The sequence below is a fragment of the Esox lucius genome, chromosome 12 (genome assembly GCF_011004845.1).
Source record: "Esox lucius isolate fEsoLuc1 chromosome 12, fEsoLuc1.pri, whole genome shotgun sequence".
NCBI lineage: Eukaryota > Metazoa > Chordata > Actinopteri > Esociformes > Esocidae > Esox > Esox lucius.
Genome location: NC_047580.1, coordinates 4,144,702 through 4,167,584, shown reverse-complemented (window position 1 = coordinate 4,167,584; position 22,883 = coordinate 4,144,702). Strand labels below are relative to the sequence as shown.

General features: G+C 39.5%; 1 protein-coding gene across 5 annotated transcripts in view; it reads right to left on the bottom strand.

Moving 5' to 3' along the window:
* Positions 1 to 22,569, bottom strand: part of LOC105009434 (oxysterol-binding protein-related protein 2) — a 44,007-nt gene extending 21,438 nt beyond the window's left edge. The window contains exons 1-2 of one of the 5 annotated variants that reach the window (XM_020051948.3): positions 22,546 to 22,569; positions 3,339 to 3,521 (exon numbers count right to left, since the gene is read on the bottom strand). In XM_020051948.3, the coding sequence (XP_019907507.1) occupies positions 3,339 to 3,375 (37 nt within the window). In that variant the 5' untranslated portion in view covers positions 3,376 to 3,521; positions 22,546 to 22,569. Of the gene's footprint in view, positions 1 to 3,338; positions 3,522 to 4,009; positions 4,246 to 9,302; positions 9,444 to 19,163; positions 19,300 to 22,545 lie in introns of those variants that run through there. The other 4 variants (XM_020051945.3, XM_020051946.3, XM_013136569.4 and 1 more) reach the window with 4 other exon arrangements.
* Positions 22,570 to 22,883: the final 314 nt, after the last annotated feature.

Genomic DNA, 22,883 nt, shown 5'->3' with positions numbered 1-22,883 from the left:
AGCCTATACACTGGCACTGAATGAGACTGAGCCTATACACTGGCACTGAATGAGACTGAGCCTATACACTGGCACGGAATGAGACTGAGCCTATACACTGGCACGGAATGAGACTGAGCCTATACACTGGCACTGAATGAGACTGAGCCTATACACTGGCACTGAATGAGACTGAGCCTATACACTGGCACTGAATGAGACTGAGCCTATACACTGGCACTGAATGAGACTGAGCCTATACACTGGCATGTATAATGTACAAGTATAATGTATGTTACAAGTGGGATGTATAAAAGTATACAAGTGGGATGTATAGATGTGCAATACATGTGAAGGAAAATTGAAGATGTATGTGCAACTGAAATGTAGGAATAGCAGCAATGAGGTTCCCAAGGTAGATGTGTACATGTAGCAGCTGAAAAGCAGTTAGGCCTTGTGGATCTTTGGTTTATCAGTTCATTTGGTTGCTTTTTCACTATCCATTAAGTGTAGTACTTTTGCACGCTTTTATTTTGTTTATTTGTACAGTTATGGTTACAGACTCTCTCCACCTCCCTAGATGGAATTAATTTGCCAGAAAATAATCAAAACACACAAAGTTGAATATGAATTTGACTGATAACATCTTTTATTTTTTTCTTCAAAATTTCTAAAGATATCCCAATATCATCGTTATCTTAAATTATTTTTGCCAGGATAATCCTGTAGGGAAAATCTGATATGACAGCCCTAGCCCGACATTTGACCAGCAGCATTTTCATTTACAGGACATTTGAGAGCAATTTGTATAAACAGCTGGCATTTCTGGTTCAGCGACGAAAAAATAACAATAAAGCAGCATGGAGCGTCATCATTGCTTCACAGTGTTTGCACATAGACAAAACATGGCTTGAGACAACTGGATGCATATTCAGATTAAAACAAAAATCAGTGAGAACATTTCAAAGTAATCACGCAATAGACAAATATGACATTTTACATTTTAATATATAAATCCACTGTTCGATTCACATTTGTGACAGAAATGTTTCAAGTTGACGCAATAGTTAGAGTAAATGTTTGTGCAGCATCTTGCCCCGAGTCAAAATCTGATCATGACTTTACAGAAATGAAAATCTGTCTTTCCACACTACACGGGATTGGCAAACGTTTGCCATTATCACAATTTCCTAATAATAGCAATAGTGGTAGGCTAACAGCAAAGGTGCTGCTACTTGTACCTATTTACATTTACTTGTTAAAATACTCGCAAACAGCAGCCTTCAAATAACTTGCTGCAAATTTCAACTGGCATATCAGCCCACCTTGGAGCAGGTCACTACTCTAGTTCTTCAATGTTTTTTAGGGTCCCCCCCCGCAACTGTTTGCCCTGCTGGATGACCAACAATCCAACAAAGAATCCCAGACCTTTGACACTTGACAATACGTTGATTTCATGAAGCATCAGATAACTTTCTACTATGTTTCTTCTTCCCCCTTGTGACACCTTGATAGAGACACACATTTCTGCATACCTGGCCGACATCTACATTAGATGTCGGACCACAACCTCAAGACAGAGCAGCTCTTCCTCTGGGGGAAAACCTCTCTGCTCCAAGAACTCTCCATCACGGTTGACAACTCCACAGTGCCCCCCCCCCCTTCCAGAGTGCAAAAAAGCTTGGCGTGACCCTAGGCAACACCCTGCTGTTCTGTGCAAATATTAAAGCGGTGACTCATTCCTGTGGGTTCATTCTCTACAACATTCCTAGAGTACAACCTTACCTCAATAAAGGAAGTGGCACAAAAAAAAAAAAAACTCAAGGCACTTGCATCTAACATCTGGATTAGTACAACTCACTGCTGGGGCAGGTGTTTAACCTTCCCAGGTTTTCCTGTAGCTCCATAGGCTTCCAGTTGAAGCTAACATCTGCTACAAGTCCAGGGTGCTTGCCTGAAGAGCAGCAAAGGGAGATTCCCAACTACCTTCAGAGAATGCCCAACCAGTACAACACAGACATTGCTAACTGCAGCTTTGCGGAGCATGGCGTAATTACTAACTACTGAGTATGGTGAAATTACTACCTACCCGAACCCAAGCTACTGAGTTGCCCGGTTTTGCCTCAGAGCAATCTAAAATGTTCCTCAATGCTTTAGCCTACATTGAATTCAGTTTAAGGATTTGACAACTGCATAAAGAAAAAATATATATAATAATACTAATGCCAACTTGCCCAAATATGACATCCTTGACATGATATTTCTGTGCATGAATTTCTCATTGCAACCACAACATATTTAACAACCTTTTCATTTGGGAAAGATAAATTGGCCTACTAGACCAGATGAATGTCCAAAGGGAAAAAATTAACACACCACACTCTTTATAAAGAGATTAAAGTGCTGCATATCTATGACACACACACACACACACACACACACACACACACACACACACACACACACACACGTGCAGACAAAAGCATTTTAAATGTCAGGAATTACACAAAAAAACCTGTTTTATGTTGTCATGTAACGTTAAGACATTCCGGTTAATGCATGTCCATGAATTGAAGGGAAACAAACATGCAAGCAGGCTAGAGAATACAACTCACCTTGCCTGACAAGGTTAGTGAATATAGAACTATATGACACATACTTATGAAAAAGTGAACTGTCTGACAACTAGGCTACAGGTGAAAGGAATTTCTGTACATGACAGTGTCTGACTCAGAACGCAGCATTGCAGGGGTGGATAGGAGACAAAGGGGTAGAGCGCTATTCAAATAAATTATTTAAACTAATGAACAATGGGTCTCAGTAAAAGCGTCACTCCCGCAACCATCTGAGCTGGAATTCATAAAAGGATTAGATCGACAGAACCTGTCGTGGGACCAGCCTGGGCTCTCTCGCACGCACGTATACATAGTTGATAGGGTCGGCACATCATGGACAGTGAATATACTGCATTATTGAAGCTATCACAGTTAAGCTGCTAGGTTCAAGTAGATTGTGTAGGAGCTGTGGAAGCTACAGCAGACACACCGCCAACTCATGACCCTGAGTGTTAGAGCAACAGCCAAACGCCATGCTGTTAAACAAGTGTCACACTCAACAGGTATGAACAGAATGTTTCGAATTGTACAAAAACTAAAGATAAAACCCACTAAAGATAAAACCCGGGTAGCTTCTCCCATTCTAAACCTGCTGAACATGACGCTGATAAGAGTGATATACAATGGTTGAGTCACTCTGTCAACTTTCTGTCTTTGTGTTCGGTTCTAAAGGTTTGTGGTTACATCTGAAGGTCTTGTAATTAATGTTCTTATCTACAACCCCATGCAGACAGGGAGACCCACCTGTGACGGCGTCGTAGAACTCGTCATCGTTGTTCATTGTACAGAGTCAAAGCCCGACCTCCAGGTGCTAGCGGAGAGGGAGGTGAGCCTCTAGAACATTGCCCCTCTAGTGGACCCTCACTGTTCACTGGCAGAGTGTCTACCTCCTCCAAAACTTCTGCAAGACAGGGAGCTGCTCAAAGCCTAGAGGACACAGAATAAACACAAAAATCAGCACACACCAGAGCAAACACTTTTGGAAAAGACAAAAAGCGTCAAGTTCAGGTCTTCCCTCCCCGTTTTCTTAGTGGATTGATTGACATGACAGGCCACCGCTAGCGCCCGGAAAATGAACAATAGTAAAGACCAGCTAGGCAGCATGTCCATGAAACCTCACTTTAATTTCATGGCATTAACCGGCAGGTAACATTCAGTGGTCCCTTGCTGTCCCTTTGTCAAGTAGCAGTCATTTCTAGTTTGGAGGGGACTAAGTGTAAGGTGGCCTGCATAGAACACTGAGCCCAAACAATGAGTGCTCCTATTACATAAACACAGGACCAAAATGGCTGCCATTTGCCGTGGCGGTACTTTGTTAGTCTTTATCGGACTGGTGACAGCCAGATCTGGTACTTATTCTCTCTCTCACTCACTAACTCTCTCAGGCTTGCACTGTATATTATGTAGAGTCTTACCTATGGTCCTGCTGCTCCTGTTAGTCTCTCTACTCAAACCAAGCCTCTGGTCTGAGAGGTTCTACTCAGTGGTGATCTGGGTGTAGGAAGGCTAGGTTGACAGACTAACTGTTCTCAGGGAACGCCTCAAACACTTACTGGTGAACTTTGGAATAATAAGACCGATAAGAGAATAGGACTTGTGTTGGTGCATAGGCCTGCAGTGTTCTCTGTGCTCGGCCCAGAGGATGGGCTCAATACGCTCCAAAAGAAAATGGCAAAAAAAAAATAAATAGGACTGACCAATTAAACAAAAAAAAAAAACTGTACTTTACTTCTGTATAATTTTTGTATTTGACGGTATGGTCTACAAGTATATTCAAGTAGGCTATGGCATGATCCTACAATGGCAAAAAATGCATTCTGAATGCGATTTCTTTTTTGCTTTGATTCATACCATCAACCAAAGTAGACAATTTTTTTTTTACTTTTCATTAGTTTATCACACAAACTACTGTTCAAAGGTTTTGGGTCACTTAGAAATGTACCTGTTTTTGGAAAAAATATGTAATGTTCTCTCCATTAAAACAACACGAAATTGTAAATTAATGAACAGTAATTAGAAGTACGTTTTTTTAACCAATGTTAACTAGCTCAATGTAAATCCACAAATCACCTTAAATGTTTAACTTTTTGTCAAATACATGAGGGTATCATAACCTAGGGTGGTCATATCATTGACAGTTGCAGGGCTTATTTAGCAGTCTGATTTAGCAAGCAAGCAAGAAAGTGCATTTATATATCACAATCCATACACAGAAGCTTTACAAAGACTGACAAAAAAAATATAAAAATACATAGCATAAAAACAAACTCACATTAAAACATCAAAACAACATAATAAAAAAACATAGAATAAGAAAATAGAAATAGAATAAAAACATATGAAACTAAAAATGGTGTAAGGCAGGGCGGTTAGGTTTTAGTGCACAGTCATAGCCGTGTGAAAAGAGGTTTTTAACCTGGATTTAAAAATGTATACGTTTGGGGCATGTCTAAGTTAGTTTATTCCTTTTGTGTACAGCATAACTGCTAAAAGCAGCTTGACCATGTTTAGTCTGGACTGTTCATGGATCTAAGAGCCCTGCTCGGTTTATATTCTTCAAACATATCAGAAATGTATTCGAGTCCTACACCATTCAGAGATTTATAAACTAAAAGCACCCCTTTAAAATCTGTAATTGACTGGAAGCCAGTGCAAAGATTTAAGAACTGGAGTGATGTGCTCTTTTCTCTAGGTCCTGGTTAACATTCTAGCAGCAGAATTCTGAATGAGCCTCAACTGTTTTACAGTCTTTTTGGGGAGTCCAGTTAAGAGGCCATTACAGTAGTCACCCCTACTATAGATAAAAGCATGGATTAGCTTCTCTTGGTCTTTTTGGGACAGCAAGCCCTTGATTCTGTATATATTTTTAAGATGAGAGAATGCTGTTTTGGTGACTGCTTTGATATGTCTGTTAAATGTGAGGTCTTGGTCCCTGGTTTTTAGGGCCTGAGAATCAAGCTTTTTACTAATACTAGTTTCTAAAAAAATTGGCCAAACACAATCTCTGTTTTATCTTGGTTCAATTGTAGATGATATTGGTTCATCCAGGTATTTACAGTGGGGAGAACAAGTATTTGATAACCTACCGATTTTGCAGGTTTTCCCACATACAAAGCATGTAGAAGGCTGTCAATTTTATCATAGGTACTCTTCAACTTTGAGTGACGGAATAAAAAAACAGAAAATCACATTGTATGATTTTTAAGTAATTAATTAGCTTTTTATTGCATGACTTTTTGGTGATTTTGGCCCACTCCGACATACAGACAATCTCCAGATCCTTCAGGTTTCGGGGCTGTCGCTGGGAAATACGGACTTTCAGCTCCCTCCAAAGACATTCTATTGGGTTCAGGTCTGGAGACTGGCTAGGCCACTCCAAGACCTTGAGATGCTTCTTACGGAGCCACTCCTTAGTTGCCCTGGCTGTGTGTTTCGGGTCGTTGTCATGCTGGAAGACCCAGCCATGACCCATCTTCAATGCTCATACTGAGGGAAGGAGGTTGTTGGCCAAGATCTCACGATACATGGCCCCAACCATCCTCCCCTCAATACGGTGCAGTCGTCCTGTCCCCTTTGCAGAAAAGCATTCCCAAAGAATGGTTACCACCTCCATGCTTCACGGTTGGTATGGTGTTCTTGGGGTTGTACTCCTCCTTCTTCTTCCTCCAAACACGGCAAGAGGAGTTTAGACCAAAAATATCTATTTTTTTTTCTCATCAGACCACATGACCTTCTCCCATTCCTCCTCTGGATCATCCAGATGGTCATTGGCAAACTCCAGATGGGCCTGGACATGTGCTGGCTTGAGCAGGGGGACCTTGCGTGCGCTGCAGGATTTTAATCCATGACGGCGTAGTGTGTTACTAATGGTTTTCTTTGAGACTGTGGTCCCAGCTCTCTTCAGGTCATTGACCAGGTCCTGCCGTATACTTCTGGGCTGATCCCTCACCTTCCTCATGATTAGTGATGCCCCACGAGGCGAGATCTTGCATGGAGCCCCAGACCGAGGGAGATTGACCATCATCTTGAACTTCTTCTATTTTCTAATAATTGCGCCAACAGTTGTTGCCTTCTCACCAAGCTGCTTGCCTATTGTCTTGTAGCCCATCCCAGCCTTGCGCAGGTCTACAATTTTATCCCTGATGTCCTTACACAGCTTTCTGGTCTTGGCCATTGTGGAGAGGTTTGAGTCTGTTTGATTGAGTGTGTGGACAGGTGTCTTTTATACAGGTAACGAGTTCAAACAGGTGCAGTTAATACAGGTAATGAGTGGAGAACAGGAGGGCTTCTTAAAGAAAAACTAACAGGTCTGTGAGAGACGGAATTCTTACTGGTTGGTAGGTGATCAAATACCTATGTCATGCAATGACTTATGTGATTTTCTGGATTTTTGTTTTAGATTCCGTCTCTCACAGTTGAAGTGTACCTATGATAAAAAATGACAGACCTTTATATGCTTTGTAAGTAGGAAAACCTGCAAAATCGGCAGTGTATCAAATACTTGTTCTCCCCACTGTATGTGCGCTATACAGTGACAAAGTGAGTCTATTTGAGCTGTTGTCATACAGTTCGAGAGCCATATATATTTGAGTCATCTGCATAGCTGTGGTAGTTAATGTTGTTGTTCTGTAGAATTTGGTCCAGAAGTAGCATATAGAGATTGAACATAAGCAGTCTGAAATTATCCCTGGGGAACTCTGCATGTCATAGCAACCCTATCAGATCCGTTATTTCCAATGGTGACAAAGTAACTCTGGTCATACTTAAAATGATAGCAACATGTACACAATTGAAATTAGGCAAGTATAAGATGCTAAAGAGGCACACAAAAATACATCACTAAAGTTATTTAAAGTAAGCAATTTATTATAAATGCAGGTAGGGTAGCAATATTATATTTTGTGCAGCTAGGTCTAGGCTCAGATTCCGAAGAGAGAATGATTAATGTTAGCTGGCACGCTAGCCAGCTGCACAGAAAGACACAGAAACACTAACTACTGTAATAAATACAGTCGAGGGATGAGACATTTTAGCAAGAGACAGTTGGCTAGCTAGCTGCTGAAAGATATTTAGCTAACTCAGAAAAAAACTTCACAAGTCTAAGTTTAAGGTGTTTGGATGTACAGGGTAAAAGGGATCTTGAAGAAGGAAGGCAATCACTCCATTTTGCAACAACATACCATACCCTGTGGATGGCGCTTGATTGGAGCAAATTTCCTCCTACAACAGGACAATAGCCCAAAGCACAGTTCCAAACTATGCAAGAACTATTTAGGGATGAAAGAGTCAGCTAGTATTCTGTGTATAATGGAGTGGCCAGCACACCCCGGATCTCAAACCTATTGAGCTGTTGTGGGAGCAGATTGACCATATGGTATGTAAGAATTGCCCATTAAGCCAATCAACTTGTCGGAGGTGCTTCAGGAAGTATGGGGTGAAATCTCTACAGATCAGATTACCTCAACAAATTGACAACTAGAAGGCCAAAGGTCTATTTTGCCATATTTCCTATTCACACTCATTTCATCTATGTTTCCATGGAACACAAGGACATTTCTAGGTGACTCCAAACTTTTGAACGGCAGTGTATTGTTAAAAAAATAAGCATTTGCTTAGAAAAAGGGTGATGCAAATAAAAATGTGTTGTAGACTTGGATGCCACAGTAGGTATTGACTGAAATAGTATGAGTCATAATCCCCGTAAAAACCTAGCAGCAGAACTTGAAAAGCATCTCTTTGCATTATTCCACCATAAAACATTTTAACAGGGGATTTTCAGATACACCTCAAATAAGGTTTATGTTTCATGTAGGGTTATACCACCTCTGTGTTTTGATATATTAAGAAATGTTTGTTGTCACCTCATACCAGAAAGTTTCAAAGACAACTTGACTTTGACTATAATTAATTCCCAACATTTACTTGCCATATTCATTTATAATAATGTCCATCATTCCTGGAACTGAGAACAGCTTGAGACAGCAGATAATGAACAGTGATTGGGTAAGGAGCTTTTGGACTAACTATAACCTCCACTGCAAAACACATCTTTGACAGTTGAAAATTCCCCATGCTGTTCCAAGTCCATTAAGCACAAAGAAGTGTCAGGAACAGACAATAGCAGAGAAATACATATCAGACCTTGCCCTCCCATCGTCCCCTTCATGAGCCACCTGATGGGCTCCATCCCTCTCCAGCTCCTCAACAGGTCAACTCCAAATGTCATTACATGAGATCCCAACTAGTCTGACAAAGTGGGTTCTGAAATTCTTGGGAACTGGATCAGATCCCGCTCAGTCGCCACAGACAGTTTATTGTTCAGGTTTTTTTTCCTGCTTCTTACTAGATTTATCTATATTGAATAATGTACTATAACTTCAGAAAGATTGTGTATTTATCAACATTTAAACATTTTCCACTAATTATTAGGCTTATTTTAAGAGTTTGTTATTAAAATATACAAAGATAGAAAGATAACTTGAGTGATCTGATTGTAATTTCTTGAAATTAGAAGCCTCATTAGATGAAAGATCTTAATATATGCCAAGGGCACGAGAGGACGCGACAAGACACGCCACGACAAGACACGCCACGACAAGACACGCCACGACAAGACACGCCACGACAAGACACGCCACGACAAGACACGCCACGACAAGACACGCCACGACAAGACACGCCAGTAAAAATGGAGACCGAGCAGTTTACCAATCCGTTGTTCCATTCAGATTCTTTGTGCTGCTCCTAGTTTTTTCCTGAGTGGTTAGTAAACAACATCCAAAGCCAGCGGGAGTTGGAGATGACAGGAAAAGGAAGAGAGCCCCGGACAGGGAGAGCCGTTACCATGCGAGAGGCACAGACAGACAAAACTTGCGCACACACACATACGCACACACCTCTGTGTGTCATGGACAGTGAGGAATGGTAGCTACAGCAACGACCTGGTTCATTTGAATAGAATGCTGTTTGGCAAGCCGAGTCGGGTGAGCCGAGAGCCAAATGACAAAGGGGAGAAGACCAACACACCCATGAGCCCCATTAAGAGATCAGAGACAGTGTGCACGTGGGTGGATGCATTCAGGTTTGGGTATGTGTGTGCGCTTGGCACTAAAAGATGATTTGTGCAGGTTTGTGTGGATGGACAGCTTATACATGTTTTCGCATGATCAGTTATGTGCGTGTGTGTGCAGGTACACTTGTGCAGCCTTAAACATTATTGGTCATAATCACCTATTATTTTTTATAATAGTGCGATAAGCCAGCAGCAATCAGCAGCATATGGATCAGGCAGAGGCAACTAGATTCAGGGAAAGGCCTCTTTTTGTCAATGTGGAAAATGAATTTTTTTTGCTAACTGAAAATGTAACCAAACTAACCGCCAGGAAATAGACTGTATTTAAACGAATGATTTCATAACATCATACATAGTAGACAAAATTAGGGATGTGTGATTTGGTGAAAATATTGAACTGTGATTTGGTTTTTGGGACAGATATTGTAATGATGATTATGAATTGCAATTTTGAAACCATTGGGTGTTGAAATCCAAATATAATCAAATGTGTCAGCTGAAAGGGTTATAGGTTGCCAGTAAGGGCAGAGTCCATGAGGTCATCGTCCTCCTTCCGCTTGAGAGTCGGGGTACCCACATTTTATTTCGAATGCTGCTGATTTGGGATTGAACATGTGTTTGCCTGGAAATGCGGGAGGGTGATTTGGGATTGAACATGTGTTTGCCTGGAAATGCGGGAGGGTGATTTGGGATTGAACATGTGTTTGCCTGGAAATGCGGGAGGGTGATTTGGGATTGAACATGTGTTTGCCTGGAAATGCGGGAGGGTGATTTGGGATTGAACATGTGTTTGCCTGGAAATGCGGGAGGGTGATTTGGGATTGAACATGTGTTTGCCTGGAAATGCGGGAGGGTGATTTGGGATTGAACTTCGGTACAGATGGTACCTGAATAAAGTGCATTGGGCCGCAGGGCTTGTTTGATTTTTGGCAGACTTTTTGCCTTCTATGAATATAGACACCTGACCACCACTGGCAAACTGTAATTTTGACAGAGCACACACACGAAAAACCTCTGACGGACTTAGGGAACCAGGACATGGCATTCAATCATGACTCGATTCATTGTGCAGCTGTAGAGACAATCACAGTGTCTGAAATATTTTTTGTGGAAAAACTTCACATTTAGGCTAGGCTAGATTCCTGCTTGAGATGGCACAAACCAGCTGTCTCCAACCAATTATATTTTGAGTCATATTTCAGGACAGTATGTTTTTCAGATATGAAAATAGCTGAGACAGACATTTGTTTCAGAAGAGCTATAGTTTGAATATCTATCTAGCTAGTTAACTTATTTTCCGTAACGCAATCAGCCTCTTTGGTGAATGTGTGTTTATATATGAGGCCAAAAGTATCCTTTGACATATGACAGAACAAACTCACCAACGGCAGTGTTGATAGACATTACTGATATCTTTAATAATGCTGCCACCAACAAATGTACTGTAGTAACAATGCCTTTGAAACATATTCCTTTGAAAGCGGCAAACTTTAGAATGACGGATGACATCTGTTATCACAGCCTCAATTTGGACTCAACTACCATTCCAAGGCCAATGGAAAACCAAAACTAAGCAAGACGTCAATCAATAGGCTATAAAATAATTATTGAATCAAGAGAAAACATTAATTGATGGTCTCTGAATAAATTCCATACACAGCTAAAGTACAGTAAAGGCATGAGTTCACAAAATAGCATTAGTGCACAAAAGCTCATCGACAACGATTTCATGCAGAACGGCTGTATGTGTAACGGTGAGTCAACCTTGGAAAGGAGATCCGGCTGCAGAGTAAAATGTGCTTTATCAGGAACACTGATTCAAAGTGTAACAGACTGTAGACAGCATCACCAAACCTGTAACAACCTTGACAAACTGTAAATAACAGAGGCAGGCACACACTGACACTGACGACTTAGAGCTTCCTCAGGAAACCCTTGACGTAATGTATTCTCTGATAATGATAATCATTCTAATTCCTGCAAGAACTAAAGCAGAATTCACGGCGGTATAGACCGTTCAACACTTCAGGGGCAATCAGAATCTATGTTACAGGAGTGCTTTGACCAGGTGAACAAAGAACTGTTTAGGGAAACCTCTGGGGAGAGCAACAGCTATGCAGATTTTATTCAGGTTCATTAAGCAATGTCTTAAACACGGTGTCCCTACAATGACTATTAAAAAATTGCCAAATAATTTTAAAAAAGCATATTCACGGAGAGTGCAAAACTGAGAGTATATAGTAAATATATATTACAAGTACAAGGCAATGAGGGACATGCCTTAATATGAACAGGCAAAAGGTCTGTTCATATTTTCCCAATGCCAAAAGGTCAGTATGGTGACGAATTAGCGTCTTAACTCAACAGACATTAGAAAGTATGTGGCTGGGACTTGAGGCAACAGCAAATTGTGAAAGGAAAACAAGCTGGGCCATGGACAGACAAAATCCCTCCCAGACAAGGTGAAAACCTACTTCACAAAATGTACAGAGAAACAACACAGCCTCTAGTCCAGCTTTTACAACTCTTACTCTTTGTGGACAATGGAAGTAGACCTTTCAACCACATTACCCCTTGCAAGGTTTCTGGCCCTGAAGGCATCACTAGTCCCCTCAGAGTTATTACACATATAAAATAGCTGGAGTGGTTATAGTCAATCTCCCCTTTTCCTAGTCTGTTGTCCCCATGAAGTGCTAGCAAGGCTGATTAATAACAAGCACATCAACATCCTGGTTATGGCCTACTAAAAGTATCAGATGATGACAGGCTCAGTTTTGCTTCGATCAAAAAATTTGGACGGAAGGTAAATGAGTTAAAAACAAATAAAAAATGTGAGGTCCCAGAGGACTCTTACGAACTACTGCTACAGATACACCATCCAAAGATACATTGCAGGCTGGAACGCAAAAGCACCAATATTTGGAGGAAGAGGTCAGCCCAACTTACCAGCAGGGACACGCTGCTGCAGTGTTTCCCCTACTTTCTTTCCCCCCAACACTGGGGTTGGGGGAATGCGGGCCAACATGCTGGCATTAACGACACAAAAGGCTTGATGCGTAAAATACTAAAATGTCCTGCCTGTGCACCAGTCTCTCTTGCTTGTCAACTTCATTTTCTTAACATTATTTGACAAGTCTGTCTTAACATCATTCTCTAACAATATCCCAATTACTCACACTCAATTAGCCATTCTCTAAAAGGGTTCATGAATCACCTCCCAGACTCCTAATAAAAGCCACTACCAAGTAATGAGGCAGTATGAATTCCATGTACATTATATTACTGTTGCATTGGGGGTTAAAGAGAGGGTAGAAAATATAGTTTTCCTGGATGTAGCACACAGTGCCTCATGATTTCACATTATATTTGTAACTTTACAATCTCCAGAGTATTTTGTTCAAAACATTCACTGTTGAATGTACTGTATTGTCAACAATAATCAATCCTTTGAATATTTACACAATACACACTATATAGACACACCACAGACTTGATTTGATGGAAAAATATGAAAACCCGGTCTTATTGTTGCTGCCGAATCTCTAATCTTTCCAGCATGACGCTAATCTATTGTAGCTATCGAGTTGTGACAGTTGTTACTGTAGCTAACTTGCTTCTTACCTTTGGTTATCACTTTGACAAAGGCTACCTTCTTTATATCAATGTGACAGCCACTTATTGACAGTTCTACACAAACGTGTGCATGCACAGACACAGCCAGCTACATTCCTTTGACCTCACTTGCTACTGTGATGCTGTGAACCAGAGTTTACGCTGGGCTTTGTTTTTTATGGCCAATATGGCCATTAAAATTCTAGAATTTCGGCCATATAGAACAGCTAGAACAATAGATATTTTAAAAAGCCAAATAATAACCTACATTTAAACAGCAATAAAACACAAACTATGATTTTTTATTTTATTTAGTCAGCAGACTGAACTCTTTGCAAACTGAGCATATATGCTACACCCACGGCTGTCGCAATTATATTTGTTGACTACAATCATTTTTGCACAATATTTCGATTCCAAAATCATGTTTCCAATCTGAATAGGAGATTTTGAAGCTTCTAAATTTCAGTATGTTTAAACATTATTTTTTTAATAGACAAACACGTTTCACTCGCTTATTTGTCACATCAACTATGATTGAACAAAGGAAAAAACACTCAAGCGTGGGTAAAATATTTTGACTAATACTGTAAGACACATTTTGTCATTTTCAACCATATTTCCTAATTAGATTATGCACAATAAATACATTCATTTTGCATATTTACACAAATATATATTCATTTGGCATATTTCCCACTGGATATTTTGGCCGTTGATATTTTCATCTGCAAGACAACTACATCGGATACCGGAAAAAAGCAGGCATTTTCCAGCTAAACCCTGCACTGAACGTTGGGTGCAGAACGTTGCTCTGCTTTGATGCTGGAGTGATGGCAAGCTGCATACAATGGTAAACTGCGCTCAGCTTGTAATTTTTTTTTGCTGTGGCAGCGCATCACATATTAGCAGCAGCAGGCCACCGCGGTTATTACAAGAGGGAAACACTGCTGCTGTCCTCCTGGACATTCACATGGTATGTCACGAAGGCCACAAACATCAGAATGCACACCAGCCACCCGACCAGAGAGACAGATTAAAACTGCCTGATCCAAACCTTAACCAGCGGCCTGACATGCATCTTAACTGAGGGCCTTTTTGAAATATCATATTTTTTTAATAACCCTCTCATAGCATGTGTTTATTGATTTGATAAGGAAATGGTTAAGTGAAAGTGAAGACTTTATGATCTATGTTTTGGGCAAATAATTTTAAAAGCTATAAACAATACTGTGCTTAGTTAAACTAAACTTTTTAAAGTATGACATAAGCTAGGATGATAATATGAAGTATGAATTTCTGAAGAACACAAAATGACTTCATGTCTACACTGCACATGTTTTCTGTGAGATGTCTTTCATAGCTCCATTCACCTAAAACAGGTAACTCAACCCAAAAGGTTAATGATGCAATTTGCCTAAAATAAACTTTTTTTTAAACTGACAAAAATCTCTTATCGCCAATGTAAAACCCCCCAAAATGTTTTAATGGAAAGCAGCTTGTCATTATTCGGCTTTGTGTACCTAAAATTATTTCACATACACATACAGTTTCTTGGAGTACCCCTTACTTAGAAATTGTAGGGGAACCCTTATAATGTTGTTGTATCCGTATTTATAATATATTTTATTGATTGCAAATATGGCGGCTACTCGAACACCTGAATTTCCCTTTAGGGATTAATAGTGTTGTTCTTATTCTAATCAAGGAAAAAGGTCAAAAGGCTTATTATTCAAAGAACAACATGAATAACCTACCCATTCAAAAATCTACCCCAAAAGGTTCTTCAAATGTTTCTTTGAAGAAATTATAGGGGTTCCTCCACAGTTTCATGTAAAGAACCCCTATACAATTCACCAAGTAAATCTAATGTACCCTACAACAAAATATATCTGGATAGTGGAAACAAGATAAAAAGGAATTCAACATCTCTAAAAATGCATGAGCAAAAAACACATTGTGCATTGCTAAACCCCTGCTGTTAATGGACTTATTTTCAACAGAGCTAATGAGGAAATTACAAGTTCATGTTGTCATTCATAGCTTGAAAACACACTGCAAGCGCAGGGCATTCATCAGCAGGACGAACGCTGGACAAAGAAACAAGTAGGCCACTATCGAGTATGCATATATTCAAAACAGTAACAAGACATGACTGAGGGGTAATGTCATGTAGATCTGTTCATTCGACGAGGGACTGCATTGAATGTCTTTTTAGTGAGCCTTCTTTCATGGCTCTTCTCAACTCAAATATGATGTTTTGGTTCACAAAACACTCCTTGATTAGGCCTAAATTTCTTAAGAAATGGAACAGAACCATTTGAAAATGTCAGACCTTCAATGTAAAGCCCCTATATTTACCATTAAGGCCAACTGTGAAATGCACACTGAAATATTTTATCTTTCCTAATATCGAGGGTGATTGAGGTAGAGGAAGAAAACAGCAAAAAGCCTACAATTCTTCTTCTTCTTTGTGTAGCCAAATATATTTTATAAAACATCTGAATAGTGGAAACTGATAAAGGGCTAGTCAAGAAGCGGCATGCACATATCCCTCAATTCCTGTTCACACCCATCTATTGGGTTATCTGGCACCACATGCCGGTGTAAAATGAAACGTAATGTAAATATTTATTCAAAAATAATCATCTGCGTCATTAACTCTTTCACAGTGTAAAAAAGCCCTAACAATCTGACCCGCACCTTAACCAGGAGCCCTGACCCGCACCTTAACCAGGAGCCCTGACCCGCACCTTAACCAGGAGCCCTGACCCGCACCTTCACCAGGAGCCCTGACCCGCACCTTCACCAGGAGCCCTGACCCGCACCTTCACCAGGAGCCCTGACCCGCACCTTATAGCGCTTTTCCACTGCATGGTACTGGCTCGACTCTACTCGCCTCGCCCCAGTTTGGGAGCTTTTCCACTGCATACTACCAGTTCGACTCGGCTCTACACGGCTGCCTCGGTTGGTCTTCCACTGCAGATAGTACCCTGCACCCGCCCATAGTGACATCACTGGAAAACTGCCGTAGCACCGCGACACACAGGAACATTAAATGGCGAAATCGTACATCTGATACCGGCGAAAAGCCAGCATTTGCCGACTAACGTAAACCCTGCAGTAAACAGAAAATCTATTGAATGAACTCCATACATTTTCTTTTAAATTGTCGAGATTTTAATGTAAAGTGGCGAATCAAAAGTAAACTAAATCTGGATAACATGGTCAAGGGCCCTGTTTGAAAAACTGTGAAAATGTAGAATAGAATTATCGCCCTGGAGTATAAAAGATGACATAACTGGAATGTTCTGTTCGATTTTAAGTGTATACACCTTACAACATAACACCAACACATTTAAAACAACCTACACAACCCCTCCATTTCGATTAAAAGGTATAAATTAACACATTTCAATGTAAGAACCCCTGGGACATACCCGCAAAGACGCGCTGTTCTCGCATCTGACACAGGACAGCTAACAGCAGAACAGCTTGTTTTGCTTTGCTGCACGCTTTGAGTCACTCTTGTCCAATCAGAAGTCTTCTGTTTCTGTTTCGCTTGGAACCACGATGAAGCAGGTACAAAAAAAAGTATCTGGTACCAGGTACTATTCCAAGTTTTGGCCAGTAGAAAAGTAAAATAGGCGGGCCGAGTCGAGCCGGTACCAGGCAGTGGAAAAGCGCCATATTACCAAGGGCATAGGTGTGTGGTACATATGACGGTGATCCCCCAGTCCCATCACAAAAATCGAAGCCCCGGCCTGTCACACCACAACACCTTTCCAAATACAATACATTTAATAATCTCACTCTCGAGCCACTAGGCTACCTATCGAGGTAGTGGACTGCAGGTGCCTCACAAGCACCTCAACCTGGTGTCTGACACGCACCTCAACCAGGTGCCTCACACGCACCTCAACCAGGTGCCTCACAAGCACCTCAACAAGGTGCCTCACAAGCACCTCAACAAGGTGCCTGACAACCGAGGGTAATGGAATAGTTTTTCGGTGTGAAGAGCAATGTATTTTGCAATGTAACAATTCCATTACCGAGGTAATGGAATAGTTTTTCGGTGTGAAGAGCAATGTATTTTGTAGTCTACTTTTTTTAAACAAATGTATGGCGAACAGACTAAGGTACTGAAAAACTATTCCATTATTCCATTTTTTTTTCCAGATACACCTTAGTTTGGGAGGAGATGTAGCTGCTGTTACAGTAATGTTTCTGGTCATGGGGATTATTGTATATGCAAAGGTCAGACTACAACGTATTACTGATCAAATTTGCTCAGTAAGTCTTTGGATTCAGGCAGTTATGGACAGATAGGAAAAACACTTTTACAAGCAATTCTGATAAAAGTAAAGCATTTCTCTAATGTTTCTCTAACCGGGGACATTTGCTGGCACCACTCTAGCGAGGACAGCATTGTTAATTAATAAACAGTGTTATTAATTGGTAGGTGGTTGGGATTACATGGAAATCATGTGTACTGCTAGTAGCAGTGCCCCAAAATGTATTAAATACATATTAACAACTCAATCGAAATCAAAAGCAAACATTGACATCAATGAATGTCAATGCTTGCTAACTGACAAACTAGTATAAAACACAAACATTTGTGTGTGATAAACAAGACAACATGGAATTCAATCATTGGTTTCAATTAGGGGATGGATGGTAGCATCCAACAACTGGATTTAATGCTTTCTCAGGCACTTAATTAGACTACTGATAACCATTACATAACAACAATTTACTGACACCTTTTTGAACACAGTAGCATTCATGCTGCAAAAGGTACAGTCATGACAGAGAACATATTTTACATTCCTCCTGAACGCAGGCTAATACAATAGACGCAACATTAGCCTGTTTTAAATGTTACTCATAAAATACTTCCAGTAAAAGTAGCCTGGCGGATTTAGGCCACATTATTTGAAAAAACTCAAAAATAACTATACATTTGAAATAACAGATGATCACATCCTTATTTGAACCCCTTTTTGGGGTAGCAGGTTGGCTACCGGTTAAGGTATCAAAGCTTGCTGGATTAAAAATAATGCACCAGTAAGGTGAAAACTGTGTTGCTCTGTCCTTAAGAAAGACAGTTAAGCATAAAGGTTCCTTTGAGAAGCTCTAGATAAGAGAATCTGATAAATGACTCAAATGTAAATCCAGGTCTACTAGGGTAAATTGCTCATATCAAGAGAGACAGGTTAACAGCGTTCAGAATAAGTATCATACTGTGTCATATATCTAGCTGAGGGAGCAGACAGGCCTCTGCATCTTGATAGAGATGCATTCAACTCGAAGGGGTAGTGAGTTTGTTATACTTACTTAGTTTCCCTGTCATGTCGGGTTTTGCCGGGGAAGGCAGTGAAAGCTAACAACGGCAGTCAAAGTATATGTACCTTACAAGCTACCAAAGCATACCGTAGTAGCACATTCTAAGCTGTAGGAAACCTAGCCAACATTGATTTAGGATGGACAGGGTATAGGAGTTTAGTGGCTAGCTAGTTGCATCATTAGTTATATGCATTAATCGATTCGCTGGCTCGGGAGTTACCTTCATCCGTACGACATAAAATTAATACAACTGAATGTATTTCTTAGCTAGAAAACAACACAATAAAAACAAAATATTGTACTTGTATGCTGTCTTGCTTTACGTCATAAATACAGTTACTTACAGTAGCGTTGAGAAAAAGTCTACAGCTGTATAGTCAGTACAGTAAATAGCTGCTAACCTACATAGCAAGTTAGCTAGCCTCTTAGCTGCGGCAGCTAACTAGCATCAGTAGAAAGATGACATTTGGCCTTCATCACATTCAATTCCATACATAAAACTCACAAAATTGTCACAGAAATTGTAATATAATTACCGTACCTTGAGCTTTGGGACACTTTGTGACCTAATTTGACAAAAAGATCAATACGGATCTGATGAAAACATTAACAAATGACACAGAAGCGGAACCAGTTGGGTGCACAGAAGCAGTCTATGTCTCATTGACAATTCATCCGGCCAATCGGGTATAGGTGAAAGGAACACCTGATCGTGTAGTAAGGGGCGTTCAGTATTTGCGTCTTGCTGGAAACATTAGTGATTCGGTAGCATAGATATGAAGCATAGATGGGACATATAGTTCTATCTGACCTCTCAATTTTCCGCCATCTAACCCAAGTCAAGACACTTTTAACAGTAGTCATGGTGGTAGTTTGTGCAGCAGTAATTTGGTCCAGAAAAAGGATAAAAGATATAAAGGAGGTGGGAAACATTATTCAAGCATCAGTAATTATTTAACTTTACATATCATGTTTTTAATCAATGAACAAGAAAGCTAATCCAGCCTAGCTTTTGAGATACGTAACTTTGCTTTAGTTTTTTTAATGAACGGTCTCAGCTGGCTTGCTACAGTATAACATGAATTCACGTTGCACACAAGGTATGTGAAATAACGCGTTTTCTTCAAAAAACTTAATTACTGTATATAATCAGCAGATGGCGATGCTGGGTAGCCTTAGTCCACAAAAAAGTAGCCTTGTTTCTCCTATTTCTATCCTCTGACTACTGTGCTACTGTTAGCCTACCATATTTAGGTAGCTAGCTTGCTCCGTTTAGCGTACTGTTAATAAAATAGTGATTTAAATAATGAAATGAAATTATAATATGTATATACAAACACGTACAAATATTACAATTTAAAATCACAATTAATTTTTATCTTTGGAAATAAAGCAATATACATTTGCACTATATTTAAAGTACTATTCTGTATCTTCCTACATTAAACCATAGACATTTTGTGCTCTTAAATTAATAAATTATTGAAAACTATTTCAAATGAATTTTGTTTGTTAATATTCTGAAAAGTACAGTCATTTTATGCATTATGCTATGCTAAACAGTGGCCATTTATATATTATTAAGTAAATGTAACTGTTATAAGAACTGAAATGCCACTTCTACCATATGTTTGTATTGTACATTGTTTAGAACAGGTCCCAGGTAAGATGGCTGTCAAATTGCTCCATTCTGATTTATAGGGTCTCTGTGACATCAGCCCATCTACTCTTCTATTATACATGTTTGGTAGCAACAGTAAGACTTCCGGTTTTCGGATTTTACCTTCAAAATAAAGGACCGCGGTAAAACGCGATGTTAATGATATTGAATTAATCTATTTTGCGGCATTGCTTAGGGTATATTTTAAATATATAGATGATAAAAGGAATATCTACAGAAAAATAATACAAACTACAGAAAAATGCAGTTTAAATAGTACTTCCCATAAAATGTATAGTAGTCTAATGTGGAGCACATAAGAAATTGAGATGGATCAAACAATTGTTGTAAACATTTCATATTTTAAAAATAAATTGATAAATGCTAATTATGTTATTCTTGTTAATTTGCTGGCGCTCATTAGTTATATATGGTCTCTTTGTGCTAAATCCAACGACACTGCACTTTCCACCTCTTACCCCACTGCAATACATTATGATATACTGTACACGGGATACATATTGCATCATAGAGCAAATACTTCTCTATATGCCGCAGTGAATGTAATGTAGCAAATGTTCAGGAGAGTGTCTACTAACCAAATAAAATGAGTTTTGGATGGGCACTGTGTGCTACATCCAGCAACACAATATTTTCCACACCCTCTTCAACCCCCAAGGCGAAACCCAATAAAATACAGTACATGGGATACATATTGCCTCATACAGAAAAAAAATATTGTATGTCACAGTGAAGGTATTGTAGGAAATGTTCAGTAGACCGTATAGAGTGAAAAAATGCTAAAGAATCAAGGAGCACTATTTAATTGCCATACTTGCTGGCGTTTTACTCTGTCCATATCATTGACCACAATGCAAATGACTGTATAAGAAATACATATTGCCTGAAACAGAAAAAACTGTTCTATACACCGCAGTGAATGTATTGTGGGAAATGTTCAGAGACTGTATAGTGTGAAAATATGCTGGAAAATCTAGGGGCACTATGTAATTGCAATAGTTGCTGCCATTTTACTCTGCCCATACCATTGGCCACAATGCAAATGACTGTATATGAAATACATATTGCCACAAACAAAACAAAAAACTATTCTATAAGCTGCAGTGAATTGATCATAGGAAATGTTCAGGAGAATGTATAGTGTGAAAATATAATGGACAATTAAGGGGCACTATGTTATCACAATTGTTGTTGACATTTTACTCCACCCATTCCATTGGCCACAATGTAACTCAATGGATATGAAATACATATTGACTCATACAGAAAATAATATTCTATATGCCACTGTGAATTTTCTGTAGGAAATGTTCAGGAGAGTGTGTAGATATAATTATGTAAAGAAAAACTTCAGAATGAAGATGATGGTAACAGGGTCATCAAGGGGTTCATTCATGTGTTCCAAGTATCTCCTTTAACCCTCTAGACCCCAATATAATTCTAGAATGCTGCTGTAGAATACTGATAATTCTCAAAATAAATAGTATTTTTTCACACATTTCAATCAGATATAGCACAAAAACTACGAACAAATAAAAAAAAATGTTAACTTTGTTTTAAAGAGCACATCATCTTTGATTTGACACCACATCCATGTAACTTCAAAAAATATATATCGTTTTCTCGCATTTTGTAGACACTTGTAATTTATAAAAACGTACCTCTCACTTTTACTACTCCTCTCCCTCTGCTAGCGCAGCACCCGTTTTCCACTACACAATTTCTCTAATAGCCTGGTAGACTAACCAGTTAGTGAACTAACTTCAGCAAGCAGGTGTGGTTGTTTCTATATGATGGATCGGTAGAAACAAGAACGAACATCTAGTTTGCATAACAAAACCCTGCGACTCTTTTTGGGAGAGATTGAGCAAGCAATCATTCGAGGTAGGCACAACTAACTTGATCAAACATCAAACTTGAAGTAAACATAAGTCACACACATCTCAAAACACTGAAAGTAGCCCATGTGTAGGCAAATGCAGGTCTATTATCATGATAAAGTAACGACGAAATCGGAAGAAATGCGACAAAACATTAAACTAGTTACCCGACTACACAGCTAAATACTGCAACCTTTTCAAATACAAGCAACCATTCCAGCTCCCCAGCTGATGCGCTCGCCTATCAGTTTATCACGACAGGGTTACTAATTGTCATCTAAAGAATATGACCAACATTTCACAGCATAAAATATATTTAAAAAAAAAACATATACCTGCAGTGTATTTGTTACTCACATGACATCATTATCGCTTTCAAAGAGCAAAGACGTTTCCAACTTCGTATCACCGAACAACACAGAATCAGCCTCTTCTAACATAAGTCGCGGTTGCTTTGCTGCTAGCATTTGAGTAAATAAATTATAAAAAATTTAAGTCAAATGACAACATACCCCTTTTCTGTTTTCTTATTATTTACAACATCCACGGGAATACAGTAACACGTTATGTTGTCGAATGCAGCTCTGAAAGTGTTTAATAAGAAATAAGGAGATGTTTTGCAGCATTCCTGGAAAATCATCAAAGGTCAAGCCAAAACAGGAGATTTCTGTATCATAGGAGCTTGTAAGAAAAAC